This window comes from Gopherus flavomarginatus, chromosome 8, assembly GCF_025201925.1.
Source record: "Gopherus flavomarginatus isolate rGopFla2 chromosome 8, rGopFla2.mat.asm, whole genome shotgun sequence".
NCBI lineage: Eukaryota > Metazoa > Chordata > Testudines > Testudinidae > Gopherus > Gopherus flavomarginatus.
Window position 1 is genome coordinate 86,967,446 of NC_066624.1, and position 20,399 is coordinate 86,987,844.

At 40.2% G+C, this 20,399-nt stretch overlaps 1 protein-coding gene across 1 annotated transcript; it reads right to left on the reverse strand.

Annotated features, from left to right (window-relative positions):
- Positions 1-141: 141 nt before the first annotated feature.
- Positions 142-15,846, reverse strand: MINDY4B (MINDY family member 4B). The gene is made up of 8 exons (XM_050966182.1): positions 15,838-15,846; positions 13,446-13,565; positions 10,883-10,953; position 10,077; positions 9,949-10,020; positions 7,484-7,657; positions 2,150-2,326; positions 142-213 (listed from the first exon to the last, which is right to left on the reverse strand). Exons 1-8 carry the CDS (start codon positions 15,844-15,846, stop codon positions 142-144), a joined length of 696 nt encoding a protein of 231 aa, XP_050822139.1.
- Between the last annotated feature and the right edge of the window lie 4,553 nt (positions 15,847-20,399).

Below are 20,399 nucleotides of genomic sequence, written 5' to 3' on the forward strand. Positions count from 1 at the left end.
TTCTCAGTGGCCTTCAGTACTTTACAGAGCCAGTCACAGGGCAGTGGATGTCACATTTGTGCAGTCTCATTCTTCGGAAAAATGGGACAGCCCCATTCCAGTTGATGGCTGCCCCCTCCCGCTTAGTTCTGATTGCCATCTCTACAAAAGGAAATTTCTTTTCTGGATCACTTTCTTCACAGTGATTCTTTTCCCAATGATGAGAATGAGTGTCTGAAAGAGCAATGCCCCAAATTCAGTGAAAACCCCCCAGCAACATGAGTCTAATTGCTATAGCTCCACTGGCTATTCTGTTCAATTGCTCATCAGATTTTAAAATTCCACATTAGAAGCCTAATGGGCCTGTGTGCTGATATTCTGCTCTTCTAAATGCAGTGCTGGTCTAGAACTGCTAGGCAAATGCAGCTATTGCAGATGAAACTCTAGACTCATGGCAATGTGCAGTTTAAATTTAACATAGTTGGCACTGATTTCTTTCCAACAGTTTATAATTTCAAAGGCAACTATTTTAAATGTTCAGTTTTTGGGGTCAGAATTTCAGAAAGTGAGGCTTGAAGTCTGTGAGCATTACAAGCATATGGGCATGCAACTGGAATGAACTGTTGGTGTAAAAATGAACAAGGACCTCACATCCTAAAAATCTGACACTAGTTTACAATAGCAGTAATGATCTCTGGGTGGTACACTTCCTGGCAGTTTAAGACCAGCTATGTTAAAGGCTTTGAGCTCTCAATTCTTCCCCTTGATCATAAATAGGCTGGAGAAGCCCTTCCCATCAGTTGTTATTACTAGATTATGAACTCAATGAAACGGTTCAGAATGAAGTCTTGCTTTCCCATGGGTTATTGTGCCAGCCATTAGCTGTTTAGAAGGCTGTTACTGAAAATAAACCAAAGTCTGCACCTGCAGCAGCATGCAAAGCTCAGGATATACAGTTTATTAAATCAGAGCAGCCATAACTTCCCCTAGTGGCTTTTATATAGCAGTGATGGGCATGGGATGATGGGAAGGCTGCAGGCAGGGTTACAATGTAGTGCATGGAATGAAAGAATAATCTTTGAGTCACAGTTCTAGGGGCCATCCAACCAGAATGGCAGTCACTGAGCCTCCTCCTGCAGATCTAGTTCCTGGCCCAATTAAACTGCTGTGCCCCAAAAGACCTGGCCTCAGCAGCGTACAGTGAAGTAGAGTAGCAGCAGACTGGCAGTCATGGCACACTCCTCTCTTTCTGTACCTGTTAGACACAAATGGATGATGTGGCCCATGGTTTGCAACTTCATGATGTATCTGTGCCATTGTTACATTAGGGGAGGACAGTTTTGTGATTAAGTCACTGGACTGGGACTCAGGAGATCTGGATTCAATTCCTTGCTCTGCCACTAACCTTGAGCAAGTCATTTAATCTCTCTGTGCCTCAGTCTCCCATCTGTAAATGTGGATAATAGCACTTCCTCTTTTCCACCCTTGTCTGTTGAGATTTGAACTCTGTAGGGCAGGGGGTGTCTCACACTAGATGTCTGTACAACACTTGGTACAGTTAGGCCCTGATCTTTGTTGGAGCCTCAAGACACTACTGTAATACATATAATAATAATATGATCCCAGTCCTGCATGGTGCTGTGCTCTCAATTCCTATTAATATCAGTCGGTATCGAGGATGCTCAGCATCTCAAAGGATTCTTGATATTCATATATAGATTCAAAAATGGTCAATTCTATTGACAATATTCTTAGATATTGCTAGGGTGACCAGATGAGAGGACAAAAATATTGGGACACATGGGGGGCAGGGTCTGCCGGCGGAGCAAAGAAAAAAAAAAGAGTGCTGCCGGTGGAGCAAAATATGGGACAAATTGCCTCTCGACCAAAGATTGGTCGGGATGCAGGACAAACACCTAAATAGCGAGATGGTCACAATTTTATCGGGACGTCTGGTCACCCTTGATATCGCCCCAATAATAAAGCTTCTGCTCAAGAATATTATTCCCACCCAACTGGTTATGTCTCTTCAAATCATCTTTTGATCTGAGCATTTTCTTATGCATTGTTTACTGTATCTTCCCTAGACAACACGAACAGACTAATACTAGACACTGACAATGATATACATTTAAACACCTTCCTTTGATAAACTTAAATGCCTACCTACTGTTAGATGTACTGTTTTCTTCTGTGATGGCTGCCCATTATATAAGTAGAGATCAAAGATGTGTTCCATTTTCCAGTCAGATAAGAGCAGCCTGTTTGTGCTGAAAAGAACACTGTATGTTCCATTGATGTTGCACAGCCAGATGGGTAATTTAGGAGTCTTCAGCATGCTTCCAACCTAGGGGGAAAAGGGTATTTCAAATATACTTTCATTATTAATAGGCACTTATGTCTGTGTTGCTTTAAAGGAACATTAGTTTTACTGCTCTGAATACAGAGTTACTGTGAGGTATTACTGTCCATTTCCTCTAGTAATATCTCTACAGATACCTTTTAATCAGGAAATGAGTAAATAAGTCAAGGTGGTATGAATGATATATGTCGCAAGTTGAACTCCAGCTCTGATGAAATCCTCACCTGTGCCTTCATGTCTATTGATTTACAGCCACTGAGGATCTCACTCCCTATGTTTTAACTTGAGAAGTGCACTTTGCTTTATGGATAGTGTAATAAAAAACCTCCAGTAAATCCTAAGCCTGGGAATATATTTATGGGAATCAGCTTTTAAAAATAACACTGACAGAATAGGGTTCCAAATGGTCTAAGAAAGGGTCAGATAATGAACGGGTTGTGGCCAGTTCAACAAATTGTAGACCCAATTCCACAGTCCTTCGTACATTCTAAAGTGCATTTGTGCAATTGCTAGTGAACATTGGTGCTATTCTGCCAGTAGTTCTGTGTGGTAATGTAAGTAGCTAACATCAGCATCTGAAAATGTAGAAAACAAACAGTGGTATGATGTGGCGTGACCGTGGAGAGGAAGGTGTATTCAGCGGGGTTTGAAGGGCTGAACACTGCAACAAGGAAGTCTTTCTAAATGTATGTAATCTATTTCTCTGCACGAGTAGCAGTGAACTCTCCCAGTTCAGTATGTTTACAGTTAGTCTGAGCATTGCAGTATCCTCCAGGACCTACTTCAGAATGTCTCTTCATAGCAACCTCAGTCCTCTGGGCTAGTTCTCATCTCAGTTACACTGGTGTAAATACACAGGAACTCTCCTGGGCATAATTCTCATTTCGCTTACTTATTTAGGTTTTAGGGCTGTCAATTAATCGCAGTTAACTCAAAAAAATTAACTGCGATTAAAAAAATTAATAACGATTAATCGCGCTATTAAACAATAGAATACCAATTGAAATTTATTAAATATTTTTGGATATTTTTCTACATTTTCAAATATATTGATTTATTTTACAACACAATACAAAGTGTACACTGCTCACTTTATATTATTATTTTTTATTACAAATGTTTGCACTGTAAAAATGATAAACAGAAATGTATTTTTCAGTTCACCTCATACAAGTACTATAGTGAAGTCTCTTCATTGTGAAAGTGTAACTTAAAAATGTAGATTTTTTTTGTTACATAACTGCACTCAAAAACGAAACAATGTAAAACTTTAGAGCCTACAAGCCCACTCAGTCCTACTTCTTGTTCAGCCAATCGCTAGGACAAATAAGTTTGTTTACATATATGGGAGATACTGCTGACTGCTTCTTATTTACACAGTCACCTGAAAGTGAGAACAGGTGTTCGCATGGCACTTTTGTAGCTGCCGTCGCAAGGTATTTATGTGCCAGATATGCTAAACATTCATATGCCCCTTCATGCTTTGGCCACCATTCCAGAGACATGAGCCCATGCTGATGATGCTCCTTAAGAAAAAGAATGCATTAATTAAATTTGTGACCGAACTCCTTGGGGGAGAATTGTATGTGTCCTGTTCTGTTTTACCCGCATTCTGCCATATATTTCATGTTATAGCAATCTCAGATGTTGACCCAGCACATGTTCATTTTAAGAACACTTTAATGGCAGATTCGACAAAATGCAAAGAAGGTATCAATGTGAGATTTCTAAAGATAGATACAGCACTTGACCCAAGGTTTAAGAATCTGAAGTGCCTTCCAAATTCTGAGAGGGACGAGGTGTGGAGCATGCTTTTCGATGTCTTAAAGAGTAACACTCCGATGCGGAAACTACAGAACCCAAACCACCAAAAATGAAAATCAACCTTCTGCTTGTGGCATCTGACTCCAATGATGAAAATGAACATGTGTCAGACCGCTCTGCTTTGGATCGTTATTGAGCAGAACCCGTCATCAGCATGTACGCAAGTCCTCTGGAATGGTGGTTGAAGCATGTAGTGACATATGAAAGTTTAACGCATCTGGCACGTAAATATCTACAACAGTGCCATGTGAATGTCTGTTCTCACAAGAAACGGGCAGGATTATCTCCTGCAAATTGTAACCAGACTTGTTTGTCTGAGCAATTGTCTGAACAAGAAGAAGGACTGAGTGGACTTGTAGACTCTAAGGTTTTACATTGTTTAATTTTTGAATGCAGTTATTTTTTGTACATAATTCTACATTTGTAAGTTCAACTTTCATGATAAAGAGCTTGCACTACAATACTTGTATTAAGTGAATTGAATTATACTATTTCTTTTATTTTTATAATGCAGATATTTGTAATAAAAATAAATATAGTGAGCACTGTCCACTTTGTATTCAGTGTTGTAATTGAAATCAATATATTTGAAAATTTAGAAAACATCCAAAAATAGTTAAATAAATGGTATTCTATTATTGTTTAACAGTGTGATTAATTGCACGATCAATTTTTTTAATCGTTTGACAGCCCTAATAGGTTTTATAGTGATGTAACACCACTCAAGTTGCTTTGGATTTGTACAGGGATAAGTGAAATCAGAATGTGCCCCCATAACTTAAAGCAGAAAAATAATGGGGGTACTCTCTAAATGGTACAAAATGTAGTAACTACTGCTGTTAGAGAGAACAGGCCAAATTCAGCCCTGGTTTAAGAGAACATAAGTCTATAGACTTAGATGGAGTTGTGTCTGCTTACAACAGGGTTGAATTGGCCTCTCATGAAAGGTGTTCTATCTCTTTTGGCAGGCTATTGTGAGGGTCACTTGGGGAAATGCAAATTTCATGTCTCTGGATGTGGCCTTTGAACCTTGTTTTTATCGTTTTTCCATTATGTTTGGACTCTGATGTCATACGATATATATTTGGCAGTCTCAGACCAGTGCTTCATCAACAAACAGCATGCATCCAATGGCCATTAACAGTAAGTCTGGTGTGTAAAGGTGATTTACCAAGGTGAAATGAGATATGACCAATCTAGAGACGGAGTTATTCCTCACTTTGAGAACAAAATCTGTCAGGCAGAATTAAGTACTGAAGAAGAAAGAAATCCCTAAACAGTTTATAGACTCTGGTCCCTAGACATATCCATACAGTAGTGGTTTATTAGGAAAGACAGGTAAGATTAACTCTAGCATTTGATGGTGTAAATAATCCCTCATACGTAAAAGAAGAAAAGAAGCTTTATGTTTTGCATTATTGTATAATCTCTCTTGTTTGGGGAGGAGGAAAAGGATCCTATCTAGAAAGTAATGCAAGTCAGCTGAAAAAAGTGAATTGGACAACAATGTCTTGTAAATCACGTTTCAAATGATCACTATGCTATTGATGTACATAAGCCTCAAGAGCATGACACTGACAGTAACACATGGAAAGAAAGAAAGAACAACATGTATTGAGTCTTCTCTGGATAAGCGAAATTAACCCCAGAGGGTCATCTTTGCATTCGTTCTGCATTAAATAGATCTGTGAAAATATTTCAGTCTTAAAAAGGGAACTAATATAAGAAAACCTTGGCTCAGGTCCACAAAGATATTTAGGATTCAAAATTTGAATCTGGGCCCTAGTACCTCGAGGCCTTAAAATAATGTCCCAAGACACTAGAAGACTCTTCAAGTAGCTTAAATCCCATCTTCATAAAGGGAAGATTGTGTTGTTTTAAACTCCCATGGGAGTAAGCAAAAAGCAGATGGAAGTAGCAGTTTCCCAGCATTGATGGTCTAGAAGTGTGTTTGAATCTTTAAAGCAAATAGTGACCAACTAAACTTCACAACGCCTCCGGGAGGTAGGTAAATCTTATCTTTATTTTACAGAAAGGGAAATGGAGGCACTGACAGGGTATGTGAACTGGATTAGAGCCACGAGGATCATTACTCTGAGTCTGATACACTATCCATGAGACCACACTTTAGATGTACATCAAAGTGTTTCATTGTCTTCACTCTTCTCATCAGTGATACTTTCTTCAGCCAATTTTTTACTGTGTTTGATGTGTTACTCTGAGGGCTGTAGCTTTGAAGCCCTGGAGTTTGCAAGGCCACATGTTGAGCACTGGGGTTGTTCTCCTGTGGCATGAACAAGGGCGCTGAAAAACCCTTAGGGAACAAAGGAAAAGAATAGGAAGCACTGGAACCTATACAGCAGCTCCTTGGATCTGCTCGTGGTATGGGCACCTGAGCAAAGTGTGGTTGTTTTAGCCATATACGTGGAAGCTCCTGTGTTGCAGCAGGCCAGGGATTGGACACAAGGAGAGGGCAGGAGTATGTCTTAAAGCTTCAGCATATAGGCACCCAGCGGTGGGGATTGAGTGTGGGAGGCAGGTGGGAAAATGTGGGAGCTGTAGACTGAGAATGCGTATGTCTGTGTCCAGCAGTAACCATACATGTGTGGCCATCCATTGCCCTTTTGTATTGGCAGTGAGTGGAGTGTGACTTATATGATGAGAATGTGTGTGGGGGCCTGGCTAACTGTGCCTGGCTGCATTTTGGCTTAATGCAGACATTGTCAGCATTAGTTCAGATGGCTTTCTATGAATGTATTTCCATGTTTTCTTTGCATGATCCTCATTTTCCCCTGTCCCTCCTCCCACTGACTCCACCTACTTTCTGCCCAGCTACACTCGGATTATGTGCCTATGATCTATTTTTATGCTTGTTTTGTATGTGTCACTATTGGCACATTTTAACTACATGGCACAATGGCATTGAGACAACAATCCTGTAACTACTCAGCCTTCAAACTCTTTATTTCATCACTCATTGTCTATTCCTCCATTCCACTGCCTTTTTCAAATGCCATGATGTGGTCCCCACACTCTGCAACCCTTGTGCTTTCAGTATATTGCTCAACAGGAACCTTTCTAAGGCAGTTTGCAGGTTTCACATCACTTGTCTTCATTAGTATTTTACCATGAGTTACCGAACTTCAATTAAGAACACACTTTATTCTTCAGTGAAGGTAAGCCACCAGTCTACAGAGGATAAATGAATTTTCAGGGGGAAAGCTGATGATATATAGTGTACTAACAGTAACAGTCTAAAGCCAGGGGATCTGAGTGTAGGAATGTCAGTGCAGCTCTGTGATTTGCATATGCTTTCACCTGGCGGGGTCTGTAATGCTCCACTTCCTCCTTGTTCCAGTGTAAATAGCCCACATCACTGCGGGCCAGGACTCCATGCAATAGTTCTTGCACTCCATCTTCACTGTCAAATTTCTGGAACACATTAAACACATGTGGACTTGCTCTGCCTGTTAAAATGATGTTGAGAATTGCCTAGAGGGGGAATGACCTACAATTACACTTTCAGGCAGCGGAGCAGAAACTACGCTGTAGAATTGCTTGCTGTTGTTCATCTTTCCTATAGCTCATTTTTCCCCTCTATATAGAATAAGTGGCACAAAAGCATGATTTCATACACATCTGTCTTAGGCATTTCCAGGACACCTGTCACCCTGGTATCTACATGCCAATAATACTTGCCATTACATAGGGCGTTCCAGACATCACACTTCCCTCTGACAAAGATAAGTATTATGAACTCAATTTTAGAGATGGAGAAACTGATACAGAGAGGTTAAGTGGCTTTCCCATGCTCACATAGTGAGTCAGTGGCATTGCCAGGACTAGAACCAGAAGCTTTGTCTCTGAACCCAGTGCTCACTTTGCTAGACCATGCTTGTGTTGATGGAAGTTTCAAAATTGTATAATCAGGAGTAAAAACCCCATTGTGTCTATGGGAATGTGGGGATGGATTCATTATATTAATTAATGAAAATATGGGCAGGCAGCAAAACTAAACTCAGACTTCTACTTACAGCAGGTTGTCGTCCATTACTTCACTAAGATGTGCTTGCTGTTCTCTTCCCATTTCCACTTGTTTTGCAAGTGTCCTCAGAGAGGAAAAGCAATTGCTATGATTCTGAACTCTAGGCACTGAAATCTTGCTTGTCACTAATGTCTCCCACAAATAACTACATAGGTGCTGGAACTGGGGGTGTAGAGGGTGCTGCAACACCCCTGGCTTGAAGTGGTTTCCATCATATACAGGGTTTACAGTTTGGTTCAATGGCTCTCAGCACCTCCACTATAAAAACTGTTTCAGCATCCCTGAATAACTGAGGCTTATTTTATGCTGTGCAAGCACATATATCTATTCACTTTCCCCTAACTCCTGCTTGTACTTCTGTATTATCCTTTAGCGTGACTTGAAGATCGATCCAGGTAGGCGATCTGTACCTTCTGATGCCTTTTGATTCAAGCAACGAGAGGCAGGAAAATATTTGCAGATATATTTGTAATGCTTGCCATGTGAGCATTTTTGCATTTTGTCAAAAATCCAAAACTGGCCCTATTTTTGAAAAAATACCAAACTTAAACAAGCCCCTTGTGAATCTTTCTAATTTTGCAGGGTTTTAGACTTATTTTCCTGTTTTTATAATCTTTTGCCCCCAAAGCCACATAATTTTGGGAGTTAGAAAAATGACTAATGAAGCCACTATAGCAGATATCAGGAGAATGCCTGCAGCTTTACACAGTCCAGCAATACCGTTGGCAATAAAACACAGCACCCTACGACAGTAAATGCCATAATGATGACTCTCAATCCTTATTATCATTTCTGGACATAGACATCCAACACACAGTAAATCTGCTTTCTTCTCTGCAAATAATAGGTGCCAGATCCTCAGCTGGTGGAAACTCATGTTATGTCCATTGAATGAGGATCTGGCCCATAACATTTGACTTTATGGCCTAACATTTGCCTTTTAACAAAACCATAGTAAAAGTTAATGGCTGTTTTTCTACCTCAGCCACCAAATGATGTAGGAAATCATCTTCATCCTGGGTAACATTAGTGATTCAAATTCTCGGAGACCAACACTCAGCTATGGTAGTTGTATGAACCATGAACTGTAAAACTCATCTGTTTGATAGGGCATGTGTAGAGGCAGAGGCAATGGACTTTTGAAGGGGGAGGGAGCATTGGCCTGCTATATCCAGGGTTGTGAGCTCAAACCTTGAGGGGGCCATTTAGAGGTTTGAGGATTTACTTAGGGATTGGTACTGCTTTAAGCAGGGGGTTGGACTAGATGACCTCCTGAGGTCCCTTCCAACCCTGATGGGTTGATCTATTGTGCCAAACCATGGCATCTACTCTCTGTTGGCTGGTTTGTTCTATTTCTCATTGAATTTTGGTTTGTGGTGGTATTTTTTGTGACAAATTTAATTGTGGCCAGGACATCCAGAGTTTGTGTACAGATGTCCTTTTTTATATTTTACATTGAAATTAAGAAATAATAAAAATATTTTTGTAATTGGGAACACCTTGATGGATTCTTCCTGAAATTGAAAAGACTAGAAGCAATAATGGAAATTGACCTAAAATGCATACACCAATGTTAAGACAGTCAATACGATTCTAAAGCTTCAGAAATACCTTTTGACCATATCTGGAAGTGGATCCATCTACTTTTAGATGGATCTTACTAACAATTGTGAATGTTCGGTAAACTGATTACGCATATTTGATAAGAACCATTTAGGAAAAAGTCACATAGTCCTACCTGTCTACAGATGAAGTTTCCAAGACTGAGTTGTAACAGATGAGATGTTGTGAAGTCTAGGTCTTTTTGGAGCTTGTGCAACCAAAAACAAAGTATTATTGTGGTGTCAGCTGCATGATAGGAATGACTCTGTACATCAGTGTATGATTGTCAAGAAAAATTAAAATGGCAATATGTTCCTCAGGGTTCTTTTGTTTCCCTTTATTACAGGCATGGCAGTGGTGATCTAGCTATATTTTTACACCCAGGTTTAACTTTTATTAGATTTGGATATGAGATGCAAAATTCAAATTTAGACCCAGACCCAAACTTCCCAAAATTGATGTATGTTTGGTTCACAAGTTTTGGTTCTGGGTGATCTCTAGCATTTTCTAATAACTGTTATTAACAATTCCAATACCTGTCTTTAGGAATTGAACCAAAATGTTACTGGGTAACATTTTGAAAAGTGCCTAAAAGCTGGACTACACATCTATTTTGTATGGCTATATCTATTTTGGTTAGGGGTATAATTTTTTTAAACTAAAATACTGATACAACTCCGGTGTGGATGCAGCTATATTGGTATAATAGTGCCTTATATCAATACAGCTTATTCCCTGTCCTACACAGGAATAACTGTACTAGTATAAAACACCTTTACACCAATATAATTGCATCTGTTCTTAGGGTGGGGATAGAGGTTGTACAACTTACCTATATTAGTATAGTTAAAATGATAATTTTTGAGTGTATACAAACCCCTTAGTGATTTAGGTGTCTAAGTCTCATTGACTTTCAGTCACTATCATCACTATCTAGGTGATAAGAGTTGGTACAATACAGGTGTAATTTGGCTTCCCTCTCCTAATTTCTCCCAGTGTCATAAGGAAATAGATCACGTCATAAGATATTGCTAAACATGTACAGAAGATTTTTAAAAGCCATAATTTACCTTTCCAATGTCCTAGAGAAAAGCAAGCTATATAGAAATAAGATCACGCCGTGGCTTCCTTCATCTTTGAACTGATTAAAAAACAACAACAAAGAAGGAATTATGGCAGTTACCCATGATTGGTTGAGATGTCTCCTCTGTTAACTCTTAAGATTTGTTTCCCTTGCACCTTCTGCTACAATCTAGATGAAAATTAGATGAAAATACTGGACGAAATGCATGAGCTGCTACTGCAGTCAATGGGAACTTTGCCACTGACTTATTAAGCACAGTAGGATCAGGTCAAAAAGGGTGATAGAAATTTTTCATATAATTTCTATTATTTCACAGAACAAACTACATTCCCATTTGTTGTTTTCTTTGTATGCAGATTTTAACAAATGATTTTAGTGACTTTACAATTTTTTTTGTATTTTTACAAACCACTTTTTCATTAACATAAAATTTAGCTCCTGATTACATAGAGTAGAGAATATCCTGATCCCATGCTTTCTCCCCCTCCCCAACAGCCTCCCAGAGCACCAGAGGGACCAGATTCTCTGAATTGCAATCTGATTCCTGATCTGCTTCTAGAGTAGCACAAATAGCTCCTTATCCAGGGCTTGTTGCAAAGTGCAACTGAGGCCTAAATTAGTAAATTAAGCAATAACAGATCCTTCAAGATTAGAAAGTTTCGGCTGGACTTGCTAAAAGTATTTCAGTGCAGTTAAATGGAATTGCTAGAAAGAATTGCTACATAAATAGTGGATTGTGGACATTCACAACACTAATTGCTTACTGCAGGTGTCTTGCTTTTCTTTTAAAGCCCTGACCCAGCAAAGCACTTAGCATGTGTATAACTTTAAGCACATTAGTAATTACATTGAAGTTACATTGGGACTGCTCATGTTTTCAAATTTAGGTACATGTCACCTGGATTAAAGTGAAACGTTATCACATTTGTTCCTTATGTGGATCTAGAACAGGGGTGGGCAAACTACAGCCCACAGACTGGATCAGGGCTTTGGATCTGGCCCACAGAATTGGCATCTCCATGGTGCTGTAGGCCCTACACCACTCCCAGAAGTGGTCAGCACCACATCGCTGCAGTCCCTGGCGGAGCAGTGGTGGGGCAGAGGGCTCTGTGTGCTGCCTTTGCCTGCAGGCACTACCCCCTGCAGCTCCCATTGGCCGGGAACAGGGAACCACAGCCAATGGGAGCTTTGGGGGAAGTACCCACAGGTGAGGGCAGCACGCAGAACCCTCTATGCCCCTCCCCCAGGGGCCACAGAGACGTGGTGCGAGCCTTTTCCGGGAGCGGCGCTGGGCCAAGGCAGGCAGGGAGCCTGCCTTAACCCAACTGCGCCCCACTCAAAGTAAGCAGCGCTGGGCCAGAGCCCGTACCTCAAAACCTTGCCGCACCCCTCCTGCACCCCAACCCCCTGCCCTGAGCCTCCTCCTGCACTCCACACCCCAACCCCTGCCCTGAGCCCCCTCGTACACCCCACACTCCCTCCCACACTCCTGCCCCAGCCCTACATTCATGGACCTGCATGCAATTTCCTCACCCAGATGTGGCCCTTGGGCCAAAAAGTTTGCCCACCCCTGTTCTAGAAACATGTTGGGACTTCCCTTCTAGGACATATTTTGAATAGCCCTTAGAAAAAATATTGGGGAGCATGCATATGATTTGAAGTCCTCTACAGTGCAATTTATGGAGAAAAATAACAAAAATAATGAATGATTAAAAAGTTTAAAAGAAGTTGGAAATACAGACCTCAGGATTGACTCTATGGACCAGGGAATGACAGAAATTTTGAGAAAAACTAGAGAGTGGACTGGATGAGGAAATCTGAAGGGATTGAATTGAAGAAACAAGTTTTATAAATAGAAGAAGGTAAATGAAAAGAGGGATCTGAACACCAGCAAAACAGAGCTGGTAATTCTGTGCAAAATAACAATACAAACAAAAGAAGAACAATAGTAATCCTATCTGGACAGTTATTACAGAAAAAACACAACCTTGAAGAAGCAAGACAAAAGAAACAGGAAGGAAAATCCCACTGCTAGACAGGGGAGTAAACTGAAGAGTTCTCTTTATGGTTAGATTCCTATGTGCAGTTTCACTGCCTAGAGGAAGAACAGAGCACTTCATTGGAAATCTCTAAATTAAAGAGGCCGCCAAAGGCGTAAAAGGGGGAAAAGTGCAGAAATGTCTCAAACTCTATTTCACCCCATTAATTCTAGTACTGTTATAAATAAATCCTCTCTCTTTTGGGTATCTATAGCCTTTAGACATTTGCAGGCTGCTTTGTCCCCCCTCAGTCATTGCTTAGTCATGCAATATATTCAACTCTTGTAATCTTGCCTCATGAATCATTCTCTCCAGACCCAGAATTATCACCTCTGAACCCATTCTGATTTGTCCATATTTCTGGTATTTAGATACCTGGAATAGAGCACAGTGTTCAGGTGTGATCACGCAGAATTAGAGTCGGGTAAAATTGGGGTACGTTTGCAAATCCCAGCAGTTCACTCTGTGATACTGAAAATACATGGTCAGTCATTACATATAAAAATTTACCTTTTCTGCCTCCAAAGCATAGAATAGATCAGAATATGGAGCGTGGAACTTGAAATATGATTTTTTCCATTCATAGCTGAAGATATGGAATGTGTTTCCAAATAACATCTTTCGAAGCCCCTTAAAATGAGAGGAATAAAGGTAGACTAGGTCCGATTCTCATTTACACTAAGGCCAATTTACATCACTTTGGCAATGTAAAGGGGCCTTCAAGTAGGAATAAATTACATTTACATTCACTTTAAGGCATCTTCCTTCACATTGCCAACACAGTGTAAAGTGATCATAGGGTACGTCTACATTTAAGCTGGGAATGTAATTCCCAGCTTGCTTACATGTGCAAGCTTGCATTCATGGTGGCAGAGGCAGGGGCATGGCTAGCTGCCTGAGTACATACCCAAAGGGCCAGGTGGGATTGTACTTGGGGGAGTGGGGGAATGCCACCAATGACACTCTGCTATTTTTAAGTGCAAGCTCGAGCAGAACTAGCATGGGTACATCTATTCAAGCTGCGAATTGCACTTCCCAGCTCATATATAGATGTACCCTTCATGAGAATGAGGCCCTGTGACATGAAAGGAAAGGAAACATATTTGGTTAGTCATGATTACTTACTTCAGGTCTCAATTACAATAAAATATAGCTCTAGGCTGAATTATTAATTTTAGGTTATAACAACTACTTTAAAGGGATCCACTTTTTCAGATTTGCTGTTACTCTTTTATGTAATTCCAGGAATGAAATTCTGGACCCACTGAATTGAATGGAGCCAGGACTTCACACCAGAGATGCAAAGGGTCCATACAGCTGGTTTAACTGCCTGCTTGGGAAGTCTCCTGTGTAAGGTGAAGCATAGAACTGGCATGGCTGCTCACTCTCACTAATGGAATGCCTTCATCCCTTTAGTCGTACTCGCATGAGTGAAGCAATGTACATGCGTTTGCCCATTCAAAATGGATAAAAAGCCACTATGCACTGATCACTTATTGTGCTGCAATTCTAGTCAGAAAATATTTAATGGGAAAACCTGCCTGTGGTGTTCACCTCGTGAGAGTGTGCCATAGAAAAAAGGAGCTTGGTTTATCCAAAAGAGAGCATGTTCCCCATACCAGTCAGGGTAGAGTTGTCCTGGACAAACATCTTGGTCCCTCTGTGCACAGCCTCTGATTAAGCTACTCCACGTCAGAGATGGAATGATTTATGCACACAGGCTGTTTTATCCAGTGTGAGAGATACATTTGAAGTCAGTGTGACTACTCATGTAAGCAAAGTCGTTCACATACATAAGTCTTTGCAGGACTTGACCCTTACTCTCTATTTTGTGTGTGTTCACCAATGCAGATCTCGTCAGAATTTTACCCTTTATGTTAAATGCCTGAGGTTTATGTTACATGGGTTTTGTACATTGATAGATGACTGGGACTTTTATTGATCCTTACAGCCTGTAGGCATCAAAGACCAATTCTGCAAGTTTCCCATCTGCAAAAATCCCATTGAAGCCAATGGAGACTCTGCATATGAGGGACTGGCAGGATCATGCCCCAGAATATTTAGTGACTTAAAAAACTTGCCTAATCTCCTGAATTTATGACCAGTGTTCTGCCCCCTAGGCCAGTGGTTCTCAAAGTGTGGAGTGCCCCTCAGGGGAACAGAGAGGAATGTTCGGAGGGCACATAAGGCTGGAGCCAGCCCCCACGGGGAGCAGGGAGGGAGCTCCATCCCCGGACCAGCTCTGCCTCCAACCCTGTTCAGCCCCCAGTCCTGCTCCACCTCCAGGTCCAGCTCCACCCTCACTCCTTCTCTGCCCCCATGTGAGCTCCAGCCACAGCTCCACTACGCCCCCTGCTCTACCCCCAGACTAACTCTGAGCCCAGCAGCAGTTCCACTGAGCCTTCTGCTTGGGTCCCAGCCTGGCTCTGCCTCTTGCTCCAGCTCCTCTCCCATCCCCAGTTGTGCCCTCAGCTCCACCTTCAGCCCAAGCTCTGCTGCTGAGGAAAATTTGGCTGTGCAGTAATGGCAGTGTGCCTGTGTGTGTGTAGACAAATTCTGTTGCTGGGGGGAGGGGTGCGGTGTGACTGGAAAAGTTTGAGCACTACTGCACTAGGCAACAAAAATGCCAAATAGCAAAGAAACATTATCCTTTATTATTTCTCATAGTACCTAATAAACATTGTATTATATCAGTTTTGTGGCTTGTACAGCAGCTGTGTTCTTTAAAAGCATAATAAATAAATAATTAAAATTATATTCTTCTTTTATCAATACCAACAAACTGCATCCTTGAATCCAATAATAATCTAAGCCTCATATAACAGCAGATAAGGTTCCCAGGTCTCTCTTTATTTGGTGAGGTTAAATTACAGCTCATGCTTAATGGACAAGATATGCTTACCATTGCCATTTCTAGGGAGATAGGCAGGCCGCCCAGGTTTGAAGAGACTGTAAGCGGTTTGGGGATTGAGAAAGGGATATTGGATAGAAACTGTCCCTGCTTTTTGGAACTTCTAAACTCAGATGCTCCAGTTCCATCCTTGTTGTAATAGTCAGATTTGTGATTGTCTTGGTATTTCTGTAGAGCAAAATGAACAGGACTTGTATATTCTTTCAGCTGCGGCAGTTAGAAGATAGCTTATTCCTATGCTAGGTCCTACTAAATTATTCCCTGCATCCCACCCCACCCTGCCATGTGTCCTTTTTTCATAACAACATGGACATGATGAAGTTAAAGTTATTAAAAAAAAGTGGTAAAAGATTAAGAATACATATTCTTTGTCATATAATTCCAGATAGTTAAAAGGAAACTATAAAATGATCAGTACACTAATGTTCTAGGTTTGAAATCATACAACAATATATTTAAAGAAACAGACTGACATGTAATTGTGCAACACTGCTCAAATGGTGCAATTTTTGTGTGCAGTTATCTTTCTAAAGGCTGTTTCAAGCCACATAATTCCTAAAATTTTCCGTTCTTTGCATTGTGGTAACTAACACACACACAAAATCACTTTCAAGACTCAAATTCCCAACAAGGTAGGGCATTTCTATTTTGGGGGTTGGGCAAGGAATACAACAAATACTTTGCTACTTTCTGTTTGGCTTTTCTTTACCTCTTCCTGCAATATTTCAGTATAACTTAACTTTGAATCTACTCGTCTTTTGACTTGCTGTACTTTTGAACCGATGTCGATAGTTTTCCAGTGTAATGAAAGCAGTTACAGGAGAAGTTACCCGGTGACAGCTGAACCTTGGACAAGAGAACTGCCTTCCTAGCTGTCTGGATTACCAAAGAACAGGAGAAGATGTCATTCTTATCTAGTGAATAAATCATCTGAGTCATAGGCAACTGCTGAAAGAGAAGCTTTATTGCAAACAAAAAGACAAACTGTCACATAGGCACTTTGAGTGTTTTTTCAACCCTCCTGCCTACAAAATGTTATTTATCTAATATGTTTTTTTATTTTGTCTTCATTCTGCTTTATACACTTAGTTTTGAATAGGATTTCTAAAGAATTTAAATTATTTCATTGTCCCCTATTAGGACATGAACAATAATGAAGATAATAATTCCAGAGCTATTTCTGCTTTAGAATAAATTTGTTCAGGAAGCCATTTAAGAACAGACGTCAATAAAGGTGATGCCTTTAATTTCAAGTTAGTTTATTTTAAACATGCATGATATTTAAGGTCATATATTGGTTTTATAGCCACAAATGATTATATTAGCCTAAATACTAATGAAGGTGAAAGAGTTATATGTACATATTTATTGTTTTAAATTGCTTAATATGCAGTTTACTTGTCTGACTCACTTTTTTTTTATCAATGGTTGCCAATAACTTCAGCACATTCTAATGACTACAGTACAAAAATATATAATCTCTGACTAAACTTTGACATCTTCCAATTTAAGGTTTTGGGTAATGATTAGAAATACATACATTTTGTATTTCTGAACACCTGTGTCTTCTTTCCTGTGTTTTAAAATTGACCAAGAAACTCTTGACTGTTAGACAAAAAAGTTCATTATCCTAGATTCTTTTGTTACTTTGAACCTGATTATGAACATTTCTCTTTCAAATATATGAAGGCTTCCTTCTCAAAGGAAAAATGTATAAGAAGAAATTGCTAAAACAGGCTTTTTCACAGTTTGATTATTATTTTCTGAAGAGAATACTAGCATCTAATGTGCTATATATTACATGAGTAATCTCTTAAATGTGATTGCCTAGTGATGCAATCACAAAAAAGAACAGACTAATACAAAAATGTTACCTTTGAGAAAAACAGTTACCTGGTGAATTGTATTATTGATTTCCACCCTGCAAGTGAAAATAAAACTCAGCTAAAAAAATAAACACAGTATTAACCTAGTACAATTTTCTTTGACCAGTGGGGAAAAAAAGCTTAAAACCAAGGAATTATACTTGCATTTTTAAAATATATTTGAGAATGCAGACAGAGAAATAAAACATTAAAATTTGTAAAACCCCTAATGAAAGACTATCTGGTTGTAAGAATATGTGAGAACAAAGCAGAATAAAAATCTTACCTGTGGCAACTAAAAATTTCTCTCCATTTATCTAGATTTGAAATTTTGCTGGATATCCATTTGTTGTAAGCTGTGTTCGCGACTTGTCCATCTGTACTCTGCACTAAAGTAAGGGATGCAAACATTAAAAATCAGGATATAAACTCCCTTGGGTCTAAAAGAAAAGTGACCCTCTTGGCACATATACCTATATGAAGTGTCCTAGCTCATACTATCAGATCCTGATTAAACTTTTATTAGAATGGGACATAGTTTGTTTTTTTTCTGCTCACTGTATATATAGCATGAATGTTTAATCCAAGACACAGATTTATACAAAAACAAACTGCAATTACATGTTTGTTTCAGAGAAATCTGAATAATTAACCTGATGGCACTAGGCTTGAGAGAGTGTAATCAAAGTGATTATTTTCATATAGCACTGTAGGGAAGCCTACCTGAGGACCAAATCTTGATTCTATTCAAGTTGATGGCTAAATGTCCGTTGACTACAAAGGGACCACGATTTGGACCTTAATGAATGCATGGTGCTGGAATAAATTTCCTGAGGAACGCATTTACTAAACAGATGTCTATAAACTCCGACACATTCAACACAGTGATGTTACTGGGGGAGACAGGCTAGTAAAAAAGATAAAATTTAAGCTGAATACTGATACCCTGTCTTTGTTTGCCCCGCACTTGCCAGTGTTTAGAGTTGACTGTTGAAAGAGCAATGGTCATATAGTGTCTCCGCATCTGATAATTGTAGGCTTCTCCCACAGGAATGATTTGTTATGGAACTTTTTTCTTTTCTGCAGACTTCTGATATTAGTAATCCAAAACTGACCTCTGTTGTCAGCCCATACTGAGGCTTATTTAAAGCATGCTGTAATGGGGCAGTTTAGGTAGACAGGCTGAAGTAAGCCATAATCCTTGTGTCTGACAAAAACTAGCCTCTATGCAGAGGTTTCTAGAATCTCAAAAGTCAAGTTCAGAGACAAAAAATGGGTTGCATTTCCCCAACTTCGGAGAGTCTACAATCCTATAATATTATGTAGCAGGGGAGAATGAGTATGACAGTGCAGAACTGTCCCACGGATACAACCAGAGAGCCACTTACACAAGGCCAATTTTGGTTCTAGGAGCCAAGTAAAAGAGTTTCATGTGGGAAAATGCCATTGGGAAGGTGGAAATTATAATCTTCAGTCCTGAGGAGGGCCATGTTCTGGCCTCTTTACACCATTCCGATGGCAAACCCCAACCACATCTCCCCACTGTGGGGTACTTCTAACAGCCTGGCACTGTCCTCCTATGCAGTCTCTAGCATAGATGTATGTCAAGAGGGCATGTGGCCAGAGTGCAACTCCTTGAGGCTGCTTTACATTTTACTGGGGGCTACTCTCCGATATTAGAAGGAGCAAAGGTAGCTTAAAGTAATCTATGTTCCCTCCACCACAACTTGCCCTCGTCTACACCAACTGCAAAGTTGTGTCAGCATTGCATGTTTTAGCTTGACCCTTCAAGGTCTTGTTCCGTCATGACTAGATTTTGTGGTGAAGACAAGCCCTAATTAGACACTATCTGGGAGAGTAACTCTAAAACTGCTCCTGTCTCTGCCTCAGGTTCCCCCCACTTCTCTCTTATAGAGGTGCCCCACAGTTCGATGCTACAAAGTAGGCCTCACATTCCCTGCCTGTCCCTGGTGCAGTGGAAGTGGGGTGATTCTGCTGTGTTTTGAGCACTCTGTGGTAAGTAGAGGGCCATGCAATTTAGCTTTGTGAAAGCCAGGCAGCAGCATGAGCCAAAGCCCTGACACTGCCTAGTGCACACCCTTTCTCCTTAACCTTCCAAGTCTGCTATGCATAATAAAAAATGAATAATTAATCAAAGAAGGTGAATAAATTACTTCAGCTTAAGGCATCAGTAATAAGATCTGTGTAAATCTCAGCTGTTGACAGCATAAATCCTTCTAGGTGGTGGTTTGGCATTTCCTGTGCCCATAGCTGATTTTTTTTCATACAAATTAATAGTGACTCCCCTGTTTTTCAGTTTTGATATATACAATGGGCCCAGTCCAATGAGATGTCTGTATTTCCACAACTCCTATTGGATTCAGTGGGAGCCCCAACTACAGTGGGCTTGAAAGACTGAGTCCAATATGAGCAATTACCTAACAAGCCAGAAACAATGGGTCAGTACAGCTAGTGAAAGGCACAAGAGCCATACATGGATAACTCTCATTTGCTGCACATTCCAAGGGTTCTGTGAAGAAGACCCATGGCCATTCAGCGAAGGGAAGAGGATTCCCCTGCTTTGTGTCATCCTCTGTCTTTGAACAGTGCCTAACACAAGCAAGTCCTGATCCTGACTGGGGCTTCTAATTGCTGCTGCAATACAAATAATAATTTATAATAATCCCT